Source organism: Hesperophylax consimilis, chromosome 3, assembly GCF_061612785.1.
Source record: "Hesperophylax consimilis isolate HC1 chromosome 3, BYU_Hcon_1.0, whole genome shotgun sequence".
Taxonomy (NCBI): domain Eukaryota; kingdom Metazoa; phylum Arthropoda; class Insecta; order Trichoptera; family Limnephilidae; genus Hesperophylax; species Hesperophylax consimilis.
The window spans coordinates 11842567-11861571 of NC_142838.1; the positions used below are offsets into that span (position 1 = coordinate 11842567).

Consider the following 19005-nt stretch of genomic DNA (forward strand, 5'->3'; position numbering starts at 1 on the left):
TTTAATTAGCTAAAACCGATAACTGCTAAGACAAGTTACCCATCGAAATATCAAAGGCTTATAAAATAAATATTTTTACAAAGCCTTAAATCAAATTTACAGACTCCTAAGTATGATCCGTTTATCGTCTGATGTAGAAAATTAGTTCCATAATCTGCCGGATTCCAAGGACTTGGTCCGATGAATGACTCACTTAACCCCGACCTGCCTAAGTAGGATATTTAAATTAACTTGCGAAAACTTTTCCCGCAGAAAGGGTGGAATTTGAAATTCGCGAGGGTAATATTCAAATTATGCCAGTGAATGCAGAAGAGTGTGACGATATCTGCTGCGGGGTGCAGAAAATAAAAATCACAAGATTCTTTTATTCAACCTGAAAGTGTACTTAAAATTTGGGGTTCAAACGTCAATCGCGAAACGTTAATGAAGTTTTTTTAAACCAGTCACTTTGTAATTGCTACTTGCTAGGCTTCCACAGGTTGCTTTTTCGCGGGACATAATATTAAGTTTATAAAATTCATGTCGTTATATTCCCAACCTTCCTCGTTCCCATCTTTTTCTCTCCCTAACCCTTCAGCCTCACAAAATACACGAATTCGGGATTGTATAGTACCACCAGCGCCGGACAGTTTGGACTTCCGTGACGTTTTAACGTACAAAATTCATTAAAAAAATTAACGATTGTATTTATGAATTCCTGAATTCCCCGGCTTTGCCCGGGTTTTTCGAAATATTAGTATTTTGAAGGTTAAGTGCACCAAATTTCGTCAAGAAGCATCAAAATTCTGCTTTATGGGGTGTTAAAAGGGGATTGGAATAGTTGTTCGAAATTTCGTGTAAGCAATAACCTTTTTCTTGTTTTAAAGGTCAAGCGAGCGAAATTTCATCAATCTCCGAATAAAACTCATAATAATTATATAATTTTGTAGAAAACACTCCCACCGTTAGACTTCTTTTATCATACATTGTGTTACTAAAATCAGTGATTCCCGACATTATTTGGAGAAAAAAATTAAAACAAAATTTTGGTTTCCGGTGATTTCTTTGGTGTTTTTTTTTCGTTTTTTTTCAAAAACATTAATTATTGTATATTCCACATGCCATCACGGATCACTTAGCCGAGGAACCGTCCAGCTCCACACATCGAACCTAGCTGTACAATTACTACTGATTTTCTATTTTAAAGTTTGTGTCGAAAACAAAAATGTCACCGGACACCAAAATTACATTTACATATTTTACTTCAAATAATGTCGAGAATCACTGGTTAAATTAAGTCAAGTAGGTCAGTTAACACACTGCACAGAAAAAGATTTTAGTATGTCAGTATAAAGTTTTTAAGTAATAATGTTTAAAGTGTGCCATACATTGAAAATCATTTTACTTGATAGCTTGTAGGTAGGTAGGCACTTGTATAGAAATCAAATTGCAAACCTCTCAGAATTTTCTCGAAGAATCACAAAAAAATCCAAACAGATTATTTAGAATCGAATTATCATAAAATAATTTTACATAAAGGGGATTTTTGCACCCTTTGTAATATTGTATTTCCACCTACGAGGCGTAAAAATGTGAGAATTTCGGTTTTTGTATGTCCACAATATTTGGTAAGAAATTTTAATCAAAATGTAAATTTTAACTCCTCAAATGGACCGTGCTAGGTCGGTGGATACTGTAATATTTAATTCTTGTGTCTTTTGGAACTTCGGAACTGGACCGAACTTTATATTGGTAATGAAACGACACGGGTCGCAGATCTACGATAAAAAAATACTAATATATTGGCTAAATTACTGCTGCACAGCGCAAAATCGCGGTAAAAGCAGTGGAAATATGTTTTATTTTATCTTCGTTGACGCAACTCTATGCATCTCCCTTTAACATATGTTCCTATATTTCTCCACCCAATTACCTGTCCCTCACTAACAGTGTGGATTATATACCTACATCAGTGACACTACAACAATTTATTGTTCATGACCAGTCTGTTAAGAAAACCTGTGCAGTGAATCTGTTCCCTTAGTACGTTTAATTCGAGTAAATTGAAGCCTGCTCAGTGATCATCCACAGTGCTCCTCGAGGACATAATATCCCTTCTCAATTCTAACTGTTAACCACAGCTACCTCAGTTGTTGTCAAATATTGATTACAGCCTTCAATAAAACCACAAATTGATTTGCGCACAATATTTTAGACTCTAATGTGATCATTACACATAGTTTGTTTGCATTTTGTCTTGGTAGTTTAGCCACTTTAATCATTACAGATTTTACTACAAGGAAACAAAATTTATTTAATTTAAAAAATATATTTGGCTCTTCTCCTCCATTGACAAAAAAGAGAACAAGGATTAAAACTCTTTTATTCAAAATAAATTTTCATTACTAATTAACTCTTTCGAAAATGTCACATCAAATTTACAAATGTTCTTAATATTTTTATACAGAAGCGAGATCATTAATAATCCTAACTTGGACTGTCTTCATATCACAACGGAGCGACCGATCGACGTAATTTTAGGGATTACTTGAAATAAGTCATACTCTCCATAATTTCACCTGTTAACACTTTATATCTGCTTGTTTAATTTTCACAAAACACGTGTCTAGTATTTTCTTTCTTCTTTCTCCTTTCACATACTTCTAACACTTTTATGTAAATGGAAAGTTTATTTGCCCTGAATAAATAAATATTCCTCTACAATTCCTTCAGCGTAACACGAATCCCATCGCCAGGATAGCAGGAAATGGAAAAGGCACATTTCGCTCCCATATTCTCCACACGAGAAAAGCTGCTTAGGGTTAAGCCGATGAATAATTAATCTCATCGGAACGAGTCAGGTCCAATTCGCACACTGCAAGTCCAGGGAGCCATGAAGCAAAAAGGACAAAATAAAAACTGTTGAAACCATGAAAAATACACCTATATCTTCATTTATTTGTGGCCTAATTTAATCCCAAGTACAGATTTTTTTTAAATCTCACTGATATCACAAAAAAAATACTTTTCTCACTGATTTTACAAAAATAATTACCTTTCTCACTGATTCCACAAAAATGTGTTGTTATAAAAGCGTCGTTAGATCGGGAATTTTGTCGAAGGGGTGAACCAAATACATAAATTAAAATATTTTTCAAGGCATTATTGTTTCGTTCGATTTCTTTCGGTACGATATCCATAGAATTTGACATTTTAAATCCTTCCATGCAAATTACGTCAACAGTGAAAAACATAATTTCGCGAACTAATATATCGTATATCACACAAAAAATACTTTCGACTGACAGTTTTTCACATCTCCTTCTAATACCTTAATAATCTGAGGTCGTTATCTCTATCTCACGGCGGTCATGTCCGAAAACTACTTTAAAATAAATTTTGTACGATACTAAGCATACGTCAGACATTATAATGTTTACCTTCTTTGTCTGTATAGCAAAGAGAAAGAAAGGAGTTAGCTTGGGGACAAAATTTAAAGTGACCCACGGTAGGTACATACAGTAGTTTGTCATATGGACGCTAGATGGCACTGGAACCCGCTATTACAGTACGAATATTAAAACTAAATTAATAATCGGGTAGTTTGTTCGATCCTTTTTTTAATATTTATGCTATTCCAGCATATTTTGGGTGGTCATTGACCAAAAGACCCCTGTAGAAGAGCCGCCACTGGTTCATAGAGTAGTAAAACTTTTTTGTTCGTTAATGATTATTTAATGATAACCTTTAAATTTAAAAAAATACACTTCTAGCCGGTGTCGTGTAGGTAAATCAAATCAAAAATACCGACTCCCTTATACCTCAATGGCTTACGGTTTCTCCCTGGGTATCGGAATTAGTAGAATTTGTTAATTGCGATGTAATAAGTTATTCAGGAGACCCCTGTGATTAAATATGCCGCAAAGGCAAGCTGAGAATACAATAATACCACATTTGCGTAATATGGTGAGCTAAATGACAGAAACGTACAATAACATTAAACAACATGATTCAACATCCGGATTAAACAGACGGTTAGTAGCAGTTGGGACTCTTGTGCAGAATTCGCATTTGAAGAATCTAAAAGCATAATCTATAAAAGTTTTTTATTTTATTTCAATTGTTTTTGTTCGAATTTGATCAACGAAAATGTATTACAGATAAAAACTCAACGGTTGCGTAGTCTTTTTACCACGAATGGTCGATAAATAAAATAATATATTAAACCCTATTTTTTAAAATATTTTTTACATCAGATTTTAATGTTTTTCTATGGTTGATTAAAAATTTTTGACTAAATATTTCACTATATATTTTTTTAGTCAGGCTTCACCTTACTACGGGCATCTTCAGATTGGTCTCTGAATCCTTGCAATAAGACTAATAAGTGAAACAAAGTTATAAAGCATGTTAAAAATATACATACTTCACAGCTTTTGATTAAGTGCAATGCCTATTAAGACAACATTTTTTTTAGATAAAAAAAAATATTTTCGATGTCTCTAAATAAATTCCAAAAATGTGTATCATGAAAACCATTTAAAAATAATTTTACCACCCCTTGAAAAAGAATTTCATCGATAATTCCAACAAAGAATTCAGATGATCCAGATCAGTTGATTGAGCAAAGCACCCCGGATTTTTTTAATCTTCAGCCACGCGAGGCGGGTAGTGACCGGGCTCATGTTCTGGGTTTAGGGGGCTGTACTCCCAGATTAGGTACTCAGGATCGTGCAGGTAGAGCTTCGGAATGAAGGCATCGTCCTGCAGGATGTCGACGCCGATGAATTGCTTGTTTCGCTCGAGCAGGCGCCGGATTTCCAAACAGCCCTCTTCAGAGATTTCTGAAAGCACGACAAAACAAATAACGTCTAAATACATGGCCAGCAATGGGGCACAATTGACAGCCTGGCAGGATAGATAGAGTTTACGGTTGACATCATCTCTCGGCCACTTTCATCTTCCCCTTGCAACTGTAAAACTCCTTCAATCTCGCTGCTAGTTACGTACTATTTGTGCTACACTCTCAATTTATACGCAGATATTTACAAATTTACAGACAAATTGACAATCTCTTATCATCGAGCTAAATTTAGTGGCGCTACTTCATACTAATATCTCGTCAAAACTTGTTCCACTATTAGAATGCGATAAGCGGTGCACGTGGTTTTAGGTCGAGCATTAGGAGAGTTGGAGGTCAAAAAGCGGAACCTATTTTTTTTATTCATGTCTCATCTAAAAATAATACATCAATGTCTCCTACATATTTTGGGTTTTATTTGTAGAATCGCTTATTAAATTTTCTAATCCTACATTAATTCAACGACATTAAATATTACACTATGAAAATTTTCCATTCGTACAAGTAAAAATAAATTAAAATTTCAATTGTAATAGTCTCACCCTTTAGCAAAAAAAGTAGTTAGCAAAAATATAGATGAAAAAAAAGTTTTATAGGGGAGCATCTAGCGAGCCAAATTAACTAAGAAGGAATTAAGAAGAATAATTAAGAAGGAATATAATATAATAACAATATAATATAATAATAGTTCGGTTTTATAGTTACTTTGTAACCTATTTAACTAATTTTTGTTGAATCACTTTTCATGACTTTATATAACTTTTTGTAGGTGTGTTGAACTGTCATTTTGATGAGATACCCGGTCAACGTTTGTAACGCAGGCGTCGCGTCGTGCGTCGTGGTTTCAAATCATTTACTGGCTAACCCTCCATCTTTACACAAGGAACATCTTCCGCTTAGTGTTAACAGAATTATTACACTTTAACAAAAAAATTTCAAAACTGAAAATGTTTTCTTTTCTTTATATAGTTACAACTCAAAGTTGACAATTGACCAAATGAATCATTTCAAAGGTTAAAAAAATAACACAAAAAAAAATACTATTTACCCTCCACCCCATCTACCCCTAATTTACCTCCGCTTCTCTCATAATAAACTTGACTTTAAAAGTTGAAACTATAAATAAGCGATTTATCAATATAAATTACTGCAAAGCATAAAGTATTTATCTGAGGTATTTACCACTATTTCTTGTATCTATTTCCAACAAACGTCTGTTTTTGATAAGAGAATCCATAAATTTAGCCTCCGCCTCCCCTCCGAAGTCATTTGCCGTGATATCCAACTTTACGATGCTTCTATTCAAAGCGAGCATTCCTGAAAACTGAAAATATTTTCCCCAGAATTTTAATAAGATTTATAAGATTTTTTCGAGGTGGGCACACATACTTTACTCAACTGCTGTATAATTCTACTCTCGTAATAAGATTTTTATTTCATTATATTCTACCAGCTGAAGTCCGCGGTGCTGTCTGGGTTTAAATACAGGTTTTTTTTTAAATCAGACGCAGACATTTATTAAATTAATCATAATCATTTTCTTCTTATTTTGAACGTCATGTGTGCAAAATTTCGTCAAGAAGTATCAAAATTCTGATTTAACGGGTGGGAAAAGGAGTTGGGATGGTTTTTCGGAGACAGTTATGGTCCTCATTTTTTGGATTTGATAAATATCATAGTAAAACTTTAGATTTGTGTAATATACACATATCACAAGATGCGACTACTGGTTAGATCCCAAAAATTTAAGCAGAAGTTTTTTTGTTAAATATTCAAAAATAAGTAATTTAAAAAATTTAGCCAAAACAGGACGAGGTGAAATTGTGTAGCCAACGTTTATGTGTTATTTTCGATTAACAGAGAATTTTTATCTGCATTATACTAACCACTGCCTTCGACGAGCCATCTCAAGTTGTTAAGTGTTATACATTTGCATGTAAATAATTTATCCATTATTAATTAAAATTATGGAAACTTTATATTCTAGCCTATTATTGAAGACCATTCAAAATCACCTCAAGGGCGTTGTATAAATATATAGTACAGGGTTTTCCAATAAGAGGTGTTATTTTGATATTCAATCGTAAAAGATCAATGGTTTCGTTGCTTGTGTAGCACGTAGTGCCATCTTGTTGAAAGTAAACTTTGTCCAGATCAATACCATCCAATTCCGGCCATAAAAAATCATTAATCATCTCTCGATAGCGCAACCCATTCACCGTAACTGTTGCTCCAGCCTCATTTTCGAAAAAGTAAGGTCCAATGACTCCGCCGGACCATAAACCGCACCAAACATTCACACGTTGAGGATAAAGAGGCTTTTCAACAATAACTCTTGGGTTTTCCGAGCTCCAGACGCGACAATTTTGCTTGTTGACGAAGCCACCGAGGTGGAAATGGGCCTCATCACTCAAGATGATTTGCATTTGATTCACTCAAGCGAATTTTAATAATTTCAATGCGTTGTTGAAGCGTGTATCGTTCCATTTTTATTAATGGCGTAGTTTCTAATTGTCAAATGTCAAAAAATGACAGCTTTAAAAGTAACATCTACCGAAATAGCGGGCTATTTAAAATAACACTTCTTATTGGAAAACCTGTACATGTCTACAGTGATCTTTCTAATTACTAACAGTCGAATTATTACCAACTTATGGCTAACAGATTGCACCGGTTCGTTAATCACTAAAACTATATATGCCATGCATTTGAATAACGAACGTGATACTGCCTAAACATGTACATATTTTATTGGTAAATATTTATATTTTGTACAGCCAGTAATATACAGGAGCATAGGTACTCACTTAAGATTAACACTGTGTATTGTTTATTAGAGAAACTTAAATACAGTTCGCACTCAAAGAACATAATTGGAACAAATGTAATTTTAAATGCCATTATTAATTAGGGTATTTATTTTAATATTTTGTATTTGTGTTCTTTAATTTTATATTCGGCGGTACAGCAGTACAAGGATTTGATAAGAATTTATCATCCTAAATGTGATTCGTTCCTCGGCGTGAGACAGATTTTTAATAATTTAAATACTACAAGAAAAGTGTGATGAGGATGTATTATAAGCAATAAAATAATGTTACTCTAAGGCAGATATATTTAATTTAAGGGCAACCTAAAAATGTATGTTTTTGGTTTGGATATGAATTCTGTTGGGCTTGTTGTGCACCTTAGTTCCGGGGGCAGCTTATTCCAAGCCTTCGGCCTAGATACTCCGAAATCGCGATCTCCAAACCTAGTATTCGGCTTCAAATACTAAAACGCTGCTGCAGGAATGTTGCGCTACTATGAATGTGCTGTGCTGATAAGAGCCCTTTGCAGTTTAGGTACTTTATATTTTTGTTTCCTCAAAACTATAAAAAAAGGGATTTTTTGAAATTTATTTATTCACGCCTTGAAGGATTTTACATGTATACATGGTTGTAGGTAAGTTGTTCAGGAGTACAATATTACGTGTATTGTACATAACATACATAATAAACTGAGTATGAAAGATATAAGCGGGTACAGTACACCTTATCATAGAGAGTTCTGTTGCACAAAAACGTTCAATAATTGTTTACAATAAAAATGAAATAAAATAAGTACTTAAGGTACTACGAAAGTAGTTACAGAGCAATGTGTTTTTGTTGAAATTTATAAAAATAAAAGTTTTTTGTAAAGCATTTATCACGCCAAATTAGGTGTTTTAACAAAACATAGCAAAATTAATAAAGCGATAAAAGGTGAACATGAAGTAGTATGAAAGATGTATCGAAAGTTGTGCAATGGAGTTTGAAATGTACTATAGTTGTATAATAAAGTAATTGAAATTAAAATTGTGATCAAGCTACGATTTTTGTATACTTATGAAGGGAAATAATTATACCGAGTCAGTGGACATCTTTAATATATCAATTAACTAATACAATAAATTGTTACTGACACAGTTCAGTCGTGTATAATAAAAATGTACTGTAAATTTATAATTTTTACTATACATATGTAAAAGCCCCTAAAACGGGCGTTAATAAATTAATAAATAAATACTAAATACGTTTGAATATATTCACGAAACGATGTAGCCAAATTAACTTCAAATGCTCTGTCTCTAAAACAAAGATCAGGGATCACTTCGATTCCGAAATATATATTTAAATAAATCACCATACAGTTGGTTGCGATTTGAAGAACTGACCATCAGAGGGCGGTGTGCGTGTGTCATGTCGGCGGACGGCCCCAACTCAAGAATAACGACCGGACGTCAAAATCCTCGTGACCTATTCATTTTATATTACTGTCATGATATTAGATTACTTACTTCGGTGTGTTGCCGTCAGCTCAATGATGATGTATGGCAGTAAAAATAAATACACATCAAAGGTTCGCGCGTGTATATTATTATTGTTAAACGATAAATACTATACACCAATAAGCATAAAACCGGTACACCAATTATTTATGAAGGAACAATTTCCGCACAGTATTTTTATCAAATAATAATCATTGTAAATATGAGTGATACCTTATTATATTGCTCACGGTAAAATGAAATTACCACAATATTAGTTTCAGATCTTCAGCGGGTATATATTATTGTATCATTGAGGAGAAAGATAAAACCAATAAATATAAACGAAACGCGAAATAGAACAAGACACTGAAAAATAAAAAAGTTAATGGTCACAACTAGGAATCGAACCCAGGATCTCTGACCTTTAATAGGAAACCCATATGAATAAAAATTGGATATGTTTATCCGAGACACTTTCTAAGTTAAAAACCAATTTCATCGGAACCTTTGTAATCACTTAAAAGATAGCTGCCCAAATTTAGGGAAAAATTGGTCAATAATCTATGATATTGTTAATTCTGAATTGGAATTGAACATGACGTTTAATAAATAGGTCCAAATGGTCAAGTGGTTTAAAGCGCCTGTCCTGGTAAGACAGATCGTGGTTTTTATTCCTAGTTATATATATATATTTTATTTTATCTATTTGTTTTATACTTTCACAGGTGTTGAAAATGATGTGACCTTAGTGGGGTACCCCGTTCTAAGGTCACAGTTGTAACTATTTCATGTTTCTTTTAGATTTATTAGTATTATCTTCTTCTTTAATGATTATTTTTACATTGATGGGTATAACCTTAAAAAAAGTTAAAAGAAAAGGGTTTTCCAAAATAATAACACTGATTTTTTTTTTAATCAATTATCCAATCGATATATAATGAAAACTGAAATATTTGATGTCAAATCAAATCGCTTGTAAAAAACATTAGACGTAATCAGTGAATAGAGAATCCACACTAGAAATGATTTTAATAATTATTTTATGTGAATACTGCACAAGAATCCCAACCGTCTGGAGCCAGTGGGACTGTGGCATCCCCGAATGGGGTATGTTGTGAGGCTGAAGGTAGTGGGTAGGGTAAGTATGAGGAAGACGAAGGTGGGAGATACCTGGCTATTCAGATCCGGTCACCAAACATGGCTAAAGCCATTTCAAGCAACGTTTTAATTCTGAATGGTGGTCTTACACCAGGGCGATACTAAGAGTATCTTCCGCTCTGGAACGTTTCGCAAGTATGCTTATACCATATATTGGAATGGAAACCAATGCTAATTTGTTCTTCTCTATTACACAGACACAATGCTGTACTTACATAAATTTTACGATCATAATAATACTAAAAATAATAATGCTTTCACTGTGTTAATGTTATTTAAGGCGATGCACTACGTCGTGTAATATTTTAAATTGAGCTGCTATCAATAACAAACCTTACGTAGATGGCGATAAGGTTTTAATTCCCGCTTAACACCATCCGCCTGTTTTGATTTATACAAGAAAAAAAACATGGCCAAAAAGTGCCTTTTATTTTATTTTGTGGATGTTCAGGAGTAAATATTTAATTTTTTTTCGATCATTTTATAAAAAACTTAATTTTCCACACTATACAATAAAATCATAACCGAAAATGGGTTCGTAAGTAGGAGATTTTGAACATTAAAGCAATTTTCATAGGCCTTTACATTATTTTTTTCTGGGCTTATAAAAAGACTTATCTAAAAAATACTCGATTATTTCACAGGCCAAGATGTATTCTACTCGCAGTATTTTATTAAAGCATCTGAAACATTTCTAGGCGACCAAATTTTCAAACCAAAAACACATGATTTTGCATTACTACGTATGGCATCGCCTTAAGCAAGTTTTTACCATCAAGGCCGAGTGATCCTTGAACCCGCAGCAAGATACGACAAGTTCGGCTGGTTTTGTTCTGCATCGAATAAGAGCCGCCGATAAGGAATGTGCTCCCTCTTCTGATAAAAAGTTCATTCCTATATCTGAAATAAACAAACTATATATTTATATCCCGTGTTATTCTATTCGAGTATTTCACCATCCTCCCGATAAATATCCATTATAATAAATAAATAAATACTTGCAGGACGCACAAAAATCGGCCAACTTACTATCTCGTCGAATTTAATGTTTCAAAGACCCAATCCAGTCTGATTACGTCTAAAAGGGATCCAAATGATAATCTAGTCTCCTTCAACGGAAGCAATCTTCCGAACAGGCCTTCCATTGATATGCTTGGTGTAACTATAAGTGACCAGCTCAGGTACGGGGGCTCCATCGAAGCCAGAGTAAAGTTGGCCTCTCAGAAGCTGGGCGTACTGTACAGGGCCCGCAGATACTTTAATAGTACACAACTGCTCACCCTGTACAAATCGCAAGTGCGCCCTACTGTCGAATTTGGCAGCCATCTCTGGTCTGGAGCCCCAAAATACCTGAAAAAACCCTTGACTCTGTGCAGAAACGGGCGGTCCGTTTGATAGATTCCCCAATCTTAACAAACGGACTGCAATCTTTAGAGCACAGCCGTCAGGTAGGTATACTGTCCTTGTTCTATCGGTATTACAATGGAAGATGCTCTGAGGAACTAGCGTCATTGATCCCTTCGGCACCGGTGCGTAGTCGGGATACACGCCAAACGCGCGCCCAACATTTGTACACAGTTGACACTTGTCACATGAGAACGGGTCGCTTCTACGATTCGTTCTTAAGTTCAACAGCTCGGCTGTGGAACGAACTGCCGGCCTCTGTGTTTCCTCCCTCCTACAACATGGGACTCTTCAAGACCCATGTTCACTCCTTCCTCTCCACAAAAAGACCCTCCACACAGCATCCCCAAAGATGACATAGGCCCTGAGGGAAATTATTTTCTTCAGGGCTTCCTGTGTGGAGTAAATTAAAAAAAAAAAAATTATTATTATTGTAAAAAGCAATTTTTTATTTTTTTTTATTTGGTTCTTACAATATTTTTTTTACATTTCAAAGTTTTCCAGTAATGTTGGCCTCACTGGGTGGCCTGCCCGTGCTGAGGCCTTCATTTTATAATATGAAAATATAATCTAAATACAATCTACAATATAAGATAAAATAATACATTTAATATATAATCTTGTGTGTTTGTGAGTGATGTGTGTTTATATTGGTTTTGTGTGTTACGTGTAGGTTTTATTTTTATTTTATGCTATGACATTTTGGTAATATTGTCTTTTTTGTTCTTTAATCCATTTTGTAATTGTGTGTGAATTTATTTTTATTTTCCTCAATTTTAATTTCAAGTTTTACACTGTTGAAAGCATTTATAGAATGGTATTGGTAGTGTCTTTGTCCAAAACTTGAATTTGCTGTCGGAGTTTTTATGTTTTCTTTGTACGCTTGTCTAACTGGTCTGTTAGTGTTATTTTGTGTATGTTGAAATTTATTTTTTTTGTCAAAAATGTAATTACTTTGTGGTTTGACATATTTAATAAAATACTAAATAAAAAAATATATATAGTAATAATTTGTATAATATAGTAATAATTTGAGTTAAGCCAAACCAGTCGGTTCTAAAAATTATTAAAAACTCGTGGTTTTAAAACAAAAAGTATTTTATTTTATTTTATTATATAGTTATTTATTGATTTATTCATGTTCTCCATAAAACTGCTAAGCACCAATATATTAGAAGAAGTTTACAAATTTGACGTACATTTAAATATAAAAGGTCACGGGGGAAATTTTACTATTTTGTGACATGCGTCAAAGAATAGTTGCTGAATTTTCTGTAAGCGATGTTTAAAATGTCAATGGCCAATGCAGAATTCGCTTTGTTGATTGGCGCGTTCTGATAGGCAGAAGTCCTCACTTTCGGAGCATAAAAAAGGGCTTAGGATCTTCTACAAGTACACATGTTAGGCACACATAATATAACTTCTTTCAACATAGGTGGTTTAAGTAGAGATCCAGAGATTAAATTTAAAAATACGCCTTTGGCGGACTTCTAAGGTGTTTAAATCGAGCATTCCTCTTAAAAACAAGAATAGATACATTGGCCGATGTGTGAAGCCCCTATTCATAAGTTCGAGTAACGAATAGTAAACATGGACTTTATCAATAAATAAATCTTTAAATCGTAAATCGAAGAAAATACGCTATCTTATAGATAATGCTTATCGAGGGATGGTGAAAAATCATCTATAACAAATATTTCGATTCAATATTTTATTTTTTGGTAAAAAGCAGTCACTTTGTGGTTTGACATATTACCCATTGTATTATGATTAGTTAAATTTTGAAACCTGAAGATGCTTCTACGATGCAAAACCGGTCGGTATTAATAAAATTTACAACTTTTCGTGATTTTTAAACAAAGTATTTTATTTTTATTTAATCAATATTTTATATTTACCAAGAGTGTCAAGAGGCCCAGCTGGACCTTTACTCAATGAATTTGCTAATCCTTCAATTCCTCGATCTCCAAAGCTATTGTTCCTCATCCTAACAACCTTCAGGTTGGTATGTTCCATCAGCAGTCCTCCAACAGCAATCATTCCTTCATCTCCAATATAACAGTTGGAGAAATCAATTTCTTCTATGCTTAGCTTTTCCCCAACGAACCTTAGGAATATCTTAGCGCGAACATCGTCCAACTCGCATTTATTTATGCACAGAACCTTTAAGTCGGGGACTGACCTAAGTCCTTCGCAAATCAAATCGCAATCAGTCAGTGAAAACTTAAATACTCTCCAGTCAAAATTTTCTTTCATTGGTTTGACGCAAAACACCAATCGAATCTTGGTCATGTTTTTCAAATTGCTGAATGGTCTACTGAGTGGTATATGGTCCAGTGGGATATCTAAATCTGGTCTAATGCATTCGTCTCTTATCATCCCATCTTTGCAATTTGGCCATGGGGGACATTTTGTCGGCTGTAATTGCTTTATATTCAACACAGTGATGAACTCACAAAGCTATAAAAAGATAATTATCAGTCAATGAATGTACCCACACACAAAACTTGAACTTTGGATATCTTATAATTCGAAATGTTTTTACCAATTTTGCAAGCTCTTCAGAATGTTCGACATCATATTTCTCCGGTAGTGATTTTTCGAAATATTCTTCTAAGTACAATGTCAGATAATGTTTTTTCCAAAAACCAACATTTGGTCGCTTTATGAAAATCATACCTGGCCATCGTCCTCTGCAGCACCGTTCCCAGTAGATTTCATACTGAAATAGAGGAATAAACAATAACATTGTAAAAATACAAGACGCGTTATATTCGTACTTATCAAACAAAAATGTAGCACTGTTTTTGAAAAACATGATTTTTCAAGGAATATGTGTATACAAATAAAATAACTATATGAACGCCCGTTAAAGTATTTCCATTGGACCTAGTTATTCCAGAGAAGTATCTTCACTCTAATAATTCATCTTAGGGAATAAATCGAATTTAGGAACACATCAACAATCTGGACATTCCGCTTCGCCGGATGTAGACGGTAAAATTTGGCATTAGCTTATTTCGGTCAACTTATTTCCGGCAAGGAATCATCAATCATGATACAACACAATTCAACGACGTTTAAGTTGTGGAGACTTGACAGGATCGTAGAATAGAAAAGGCAGGCACAGTCGAAAAATAATTCCGGTGGATTCTCGCATTTCTCATCACTCAAGTATGAATAAGAAATATAAACTACATCAATCAAAGGGACCGTCAATTTCAAGTCGACATCAATCGGCAAAATTTCCACCAGCGTGTTCACGTCTTGTTGCAGAACTCCAGTCAGCGGTTGAACCACCTCAAACATCGTTGAAAGTTGTTGAAGGCACAAATCTCTGAGCTTCGGTATGATCGCCAGATCCCATTCAAAATTGGCTGCGGGATTCTTCACTATATCTCCTTCATCCATCACTAACAGTTCTTCAGGAGTCGGCTCATAAGCCTGCATGATATCGAGAGGCACAACGTGAGGGACTCTCATGATAAATCTACTTTAAAACGATAAATTTCTTTGTGAACTATTCTGTCAAAATATTGCAATAAAATTTAAAACGATTGAAAGCGGCAAACAAAAATAACAAGCGGTTTGTTTCGAATCAAATTCAAATATTTTATATCTGTCGTAAAATTGTGGGGCAATAATGAAGTTTTTTATACGATTCCACCTTTTTTATTTATGGATGAATTTGGATTTTTATGTTATTTCCACAAATCTTAGGGGATAAAGAAAATCCTTAACAAGATCGATAAAGGTCTCAAATAAGTTATATTCCTTTAAAAATAAATTGTCTAAACGTGGAATTTTTGAAATTTCAATCAAAACGTGAAGCACGACCCGCTTATCAAGGCGTTTCTGAATTACAACTTACCACCAGTTATTATTTAATATCCTTGTTTCTTCTAACAATGGAGGCAATAAAACGATAACTTTGAGTCAGACAGTTTATTGAAGCTTTATTGGTACCTCTCTACTGAAATTATCAAATTGTATGCATCTCGTCGACCTTGTTAGACAAGGAACAATTTAAATAATATTTTAATCGTGTTTTCTACGGTTGTTGCTGATTCTGATAAAAGATAATGTATAATGCCGTTCAGCTTCCTTCAACGTGATTATATACCTCGTTCAGTAATTTCAAAACAAATTAAGAGTCAATACTGACTCACAATACATAAGTTTCACTGATAGAAGAAATATTCACCATTATACTGTGGTATAATCTCGCTGTAATTATCTGCCAATTATACTGGGTATTGCCGATAGGTCCCGACGATTGACTTCGGGGTTTTGTGTCACCGATATTATTTTTAAAATACGGCGTCGTGGGCGAAAGGTTGTGGGCCTACAAAAATCTTCAAAACACTTTGCGAGCAGATAAAACTTTAAATGTTATTTAATTTCAATGTCCCAGAAGGCATTGTATCACAGATGGCAAATCACTGAAACCGTGATAGAAAGAAACCTGAAGCAAGGAAAAACCTTTTCAGGCCATCAAGAAACTGATTTAAAAAATGTAAAAAACACAAACATACCGACAATTTTCGTGTAATTTAGTGTCTTTCAGAATAAATAATGGAATTAAATTATCTTTGAAATGCAATCGGACGGATTTAGAGACTGGAAAAATTGCCCAGCAGCATGGGATAGACTAGAAGGATGCGTGGTACTCGCTCCTTTTTTAAAACTTTTTTTAAATGTCACCGGACAACAAAGTGTTTTAACATCATCATGTTTTACTTCAAAAAAGATTCCTGGCTGGTTAAAGTCTGTCGGATACACCCTGATACATGCTGTATACGATGTCATAGGTATTGATAAGCACATGCGCTTATCAATACCTAGGAATGGGTTTGTGATGTCACAAGGCTTTTTATCCAACTCCGTGGACCTGAAGGATCTGCAGTTTTTGTGGGCCATGAAAGTTATCGGAAATTATCTTGTCAGGACACCTCTTTGGTCTGCAGTTAGAGCCCACACAGGCAAAGATGAAAGAACCCGGGGGTGGTAAATTTACAACATTGTTAGATCCCTTATGGATAATCCATTAAGGCGAAGCTTAGTGCCAAATCACTATTATGATTAATCTTTATAACGAATTGGTGTACATTATAAATGCTTTAGATAAATCGAAGGTTTTCCTATCGTTTCGCTTGAGTAGAATACGAATAAAGAAAATCAATATATATGTGTGAAAGCATAAAGAAAACAACTTTTAAAAAATACAGTATAATAGCCAAGATTATCTGTGACAGTTTCACTTGATTAACTTTTTTGCTTTCTTGTAAATTTATTTACAAAATAAATAAAAACCAGTTTTGTGATTGAAATCGAACGTTTCTGGACTCCGTTTGTCAAGCGATTTTAAATCCTATTTCCTACAATATACGGTATATCAGGAATATACAAATTTTTGGCTTGTAGCTTACTCTCAAGGTTAGACAGCATTTACTACGGGCCAGAGGAAACTTACAGTAGGTACTCATTATACAAACGTAATTCGTGTAATTTATAACGGACCGACGGAAGAATTTGGTGACTATCATTGATTTTGTGTGGAGATTTTCTTGTCACTGCTATATGTATACTGTTTGAGAATTTGACAAAAAGATGTATAATATTATGAATTCAAAAATGGGAATGCTTTTTTCGTACTGTACGATCTCGTCAATTTTAAATCGTGCTAAATGTCCTCAAGTATCTACATCACTAAGACAAAAACATAGCTTTGAATGTCAATTGGGCAAATATTAATTCAGTTAACCTGTATTACATCAAAAACTACCACAGATTACCATGGTACGTATATCAATAGAGAGTGGCCTTTAAAATTAGTCTTTTACCCATGGAAATCGTTCAAAGGCAGATCATTATAATTACAAAGGGGAGTTACCAAGGATTACTCAACATATTTCGTTTTCGAAGAATTCTATTTTCTTAGAATCTCAGAATTAACTCTATTCAAAATTCAGCTTTTCAATAATTTAATGAAAAAGATAATTACGAATTCATATCCGAAAATCGTACCAAAAGCAGATAATATTTCATGCCAAAAATTTAGTATTTCGTTAGCGCTAAAGCAATTATTTTTTAAAAATGTCTATTAAGGTAAGCATTTGATTTCATATATTTTATGTTTTAGTCTTACAAAAGTGTGAAATTCTTTAGAATTCACAGTAATTAAGTAATATTGTAAGAAACATAAAATACATACAACGAAAAACACGTTTGAAGAATACGCTGATGACACCAGATGATAATAATAATATAACGGAATTTTACAACACTTCACTTTTTAATTCTAATTCTTATTAAAAATTATGAATTTTTATATTTATTAGCTATTTTAAAATAAGTGGCACTATTACGACTTCTATGGTGGCACTTTTTCTGCTCCTATTTTACAGACCTGTAATTAATTCTTTGTGTATTACTTTTTTTTCCAACTGTTGTCATTGTTTTAATTAACCTAATACAATAGTTGGTTTATAATGTCTACAAATATTGTTTGACGCAAAATTTTGAGCAAGGTTCCAAAAAATCATTATAAAAACAAATAGTATTAAGTACATTCTGATTCCTACATTCCATAAAGTACGAGTATAAGTATAAGGAATTTGATTTGATTTTAGCTGCGCATGTTAGGACCACACTTCTTGCCGTGATGGATACAAACTCCTGTATTGCGATGGATTTTCTTTTTAAATTTTCATTTCTTGTTTAAGGATTTGTTTTATTTGGTTATGTTTTACGCCCAGCTTGCACTAACATGGATTATAAGAACAGAATATAACTAGTGAGCTATTGAAATTTATACACAAAGTTTTTGAAGCATCACATAAAATTAAACTTAATAAATACGAAACAATATTAGTTAAACATGTAACAGTAACATTACATAAAATAGAAACTAAAACAATAAATCATGAAATTTTTTGTTTGGTGATTTTAAATTTACTTTACAATTAAAACGGGAATGTCCGTACCCTAAGCACTTGTAACAAACATTATTATATTTAGCAATTTCCCATCTTTGCGTTATTGGGACATTTTTAAATTTCTCACATTGCCAAATCTGGTGTTCTCCTTTGCAAACACAGCAGGGTGGTTGAGTGGAGTGGCCCTTGAGGTGATTTTTCACAAAAACGGCGTTCTACAAATTATCCAATTATTATTATTATTATTATTATTACATACAAGACAAATCACTAAAACAACATTAACAACGATACTATAATTTGTAGGATCCAATGCTGGTATAGATTACGCTTAATTAATTAATTCTATAAATGGAGTCAGTAAATATATCAAT

The 19005-nt window shown here is 33.6% G+C and overlaps 1 protein-coding gene across 1 annotated transcript; it reads right to left on the minus strand.

Moving 5' to 3' along the window:
- Positions 1–4623: 4623 nt before the first annotated feature.
- On the minus strand, positions 4624–15176 carry LOC149424945 (uncharacterized). The gene is made up of 5 exons (XM_089646944.1): positions 14892–15176; positions 13592–14153; positions 11062–11189; positions 6023–6164; positions 4624–4823 (listed from the first exon to the last, which is right to left on the minus strand). Exons 1-5 carry the CDS (start codon positions 15174–15176, stop codon positions 4624–4626), a joined length of 1317 nt encoding a protein of 438 aa, XP_089503070.1.
- Positions 15177–19005: the final 3829 nt, after the last annotated feature.

Excerpts from the sequence above, each read along its gene's own strand:
- LOC149424945 (XM_089646944.1), bottom strand. The coding sequence starts at position 15,176 with ATGAGAGTCCCTCACGTTGTGCCTCTCGATATCATGCAGGCTTATGAG. Across the intron at positions 14,154-14,891 it reads TGACGGTCCCTTTGATTGAT|CTTTGTGAGTTCATCACTGT; the intron begins GTAGTTTATATT and ends ATCTTTTTATAG. Across the intron at positions 11,190-13,591 it reads TGGGCCTCTTGACACTCTTG|ATATAGGAATGAACTTTTTA; the intron begins GTAAATATAAAA and ends TGTTTATTTCAG.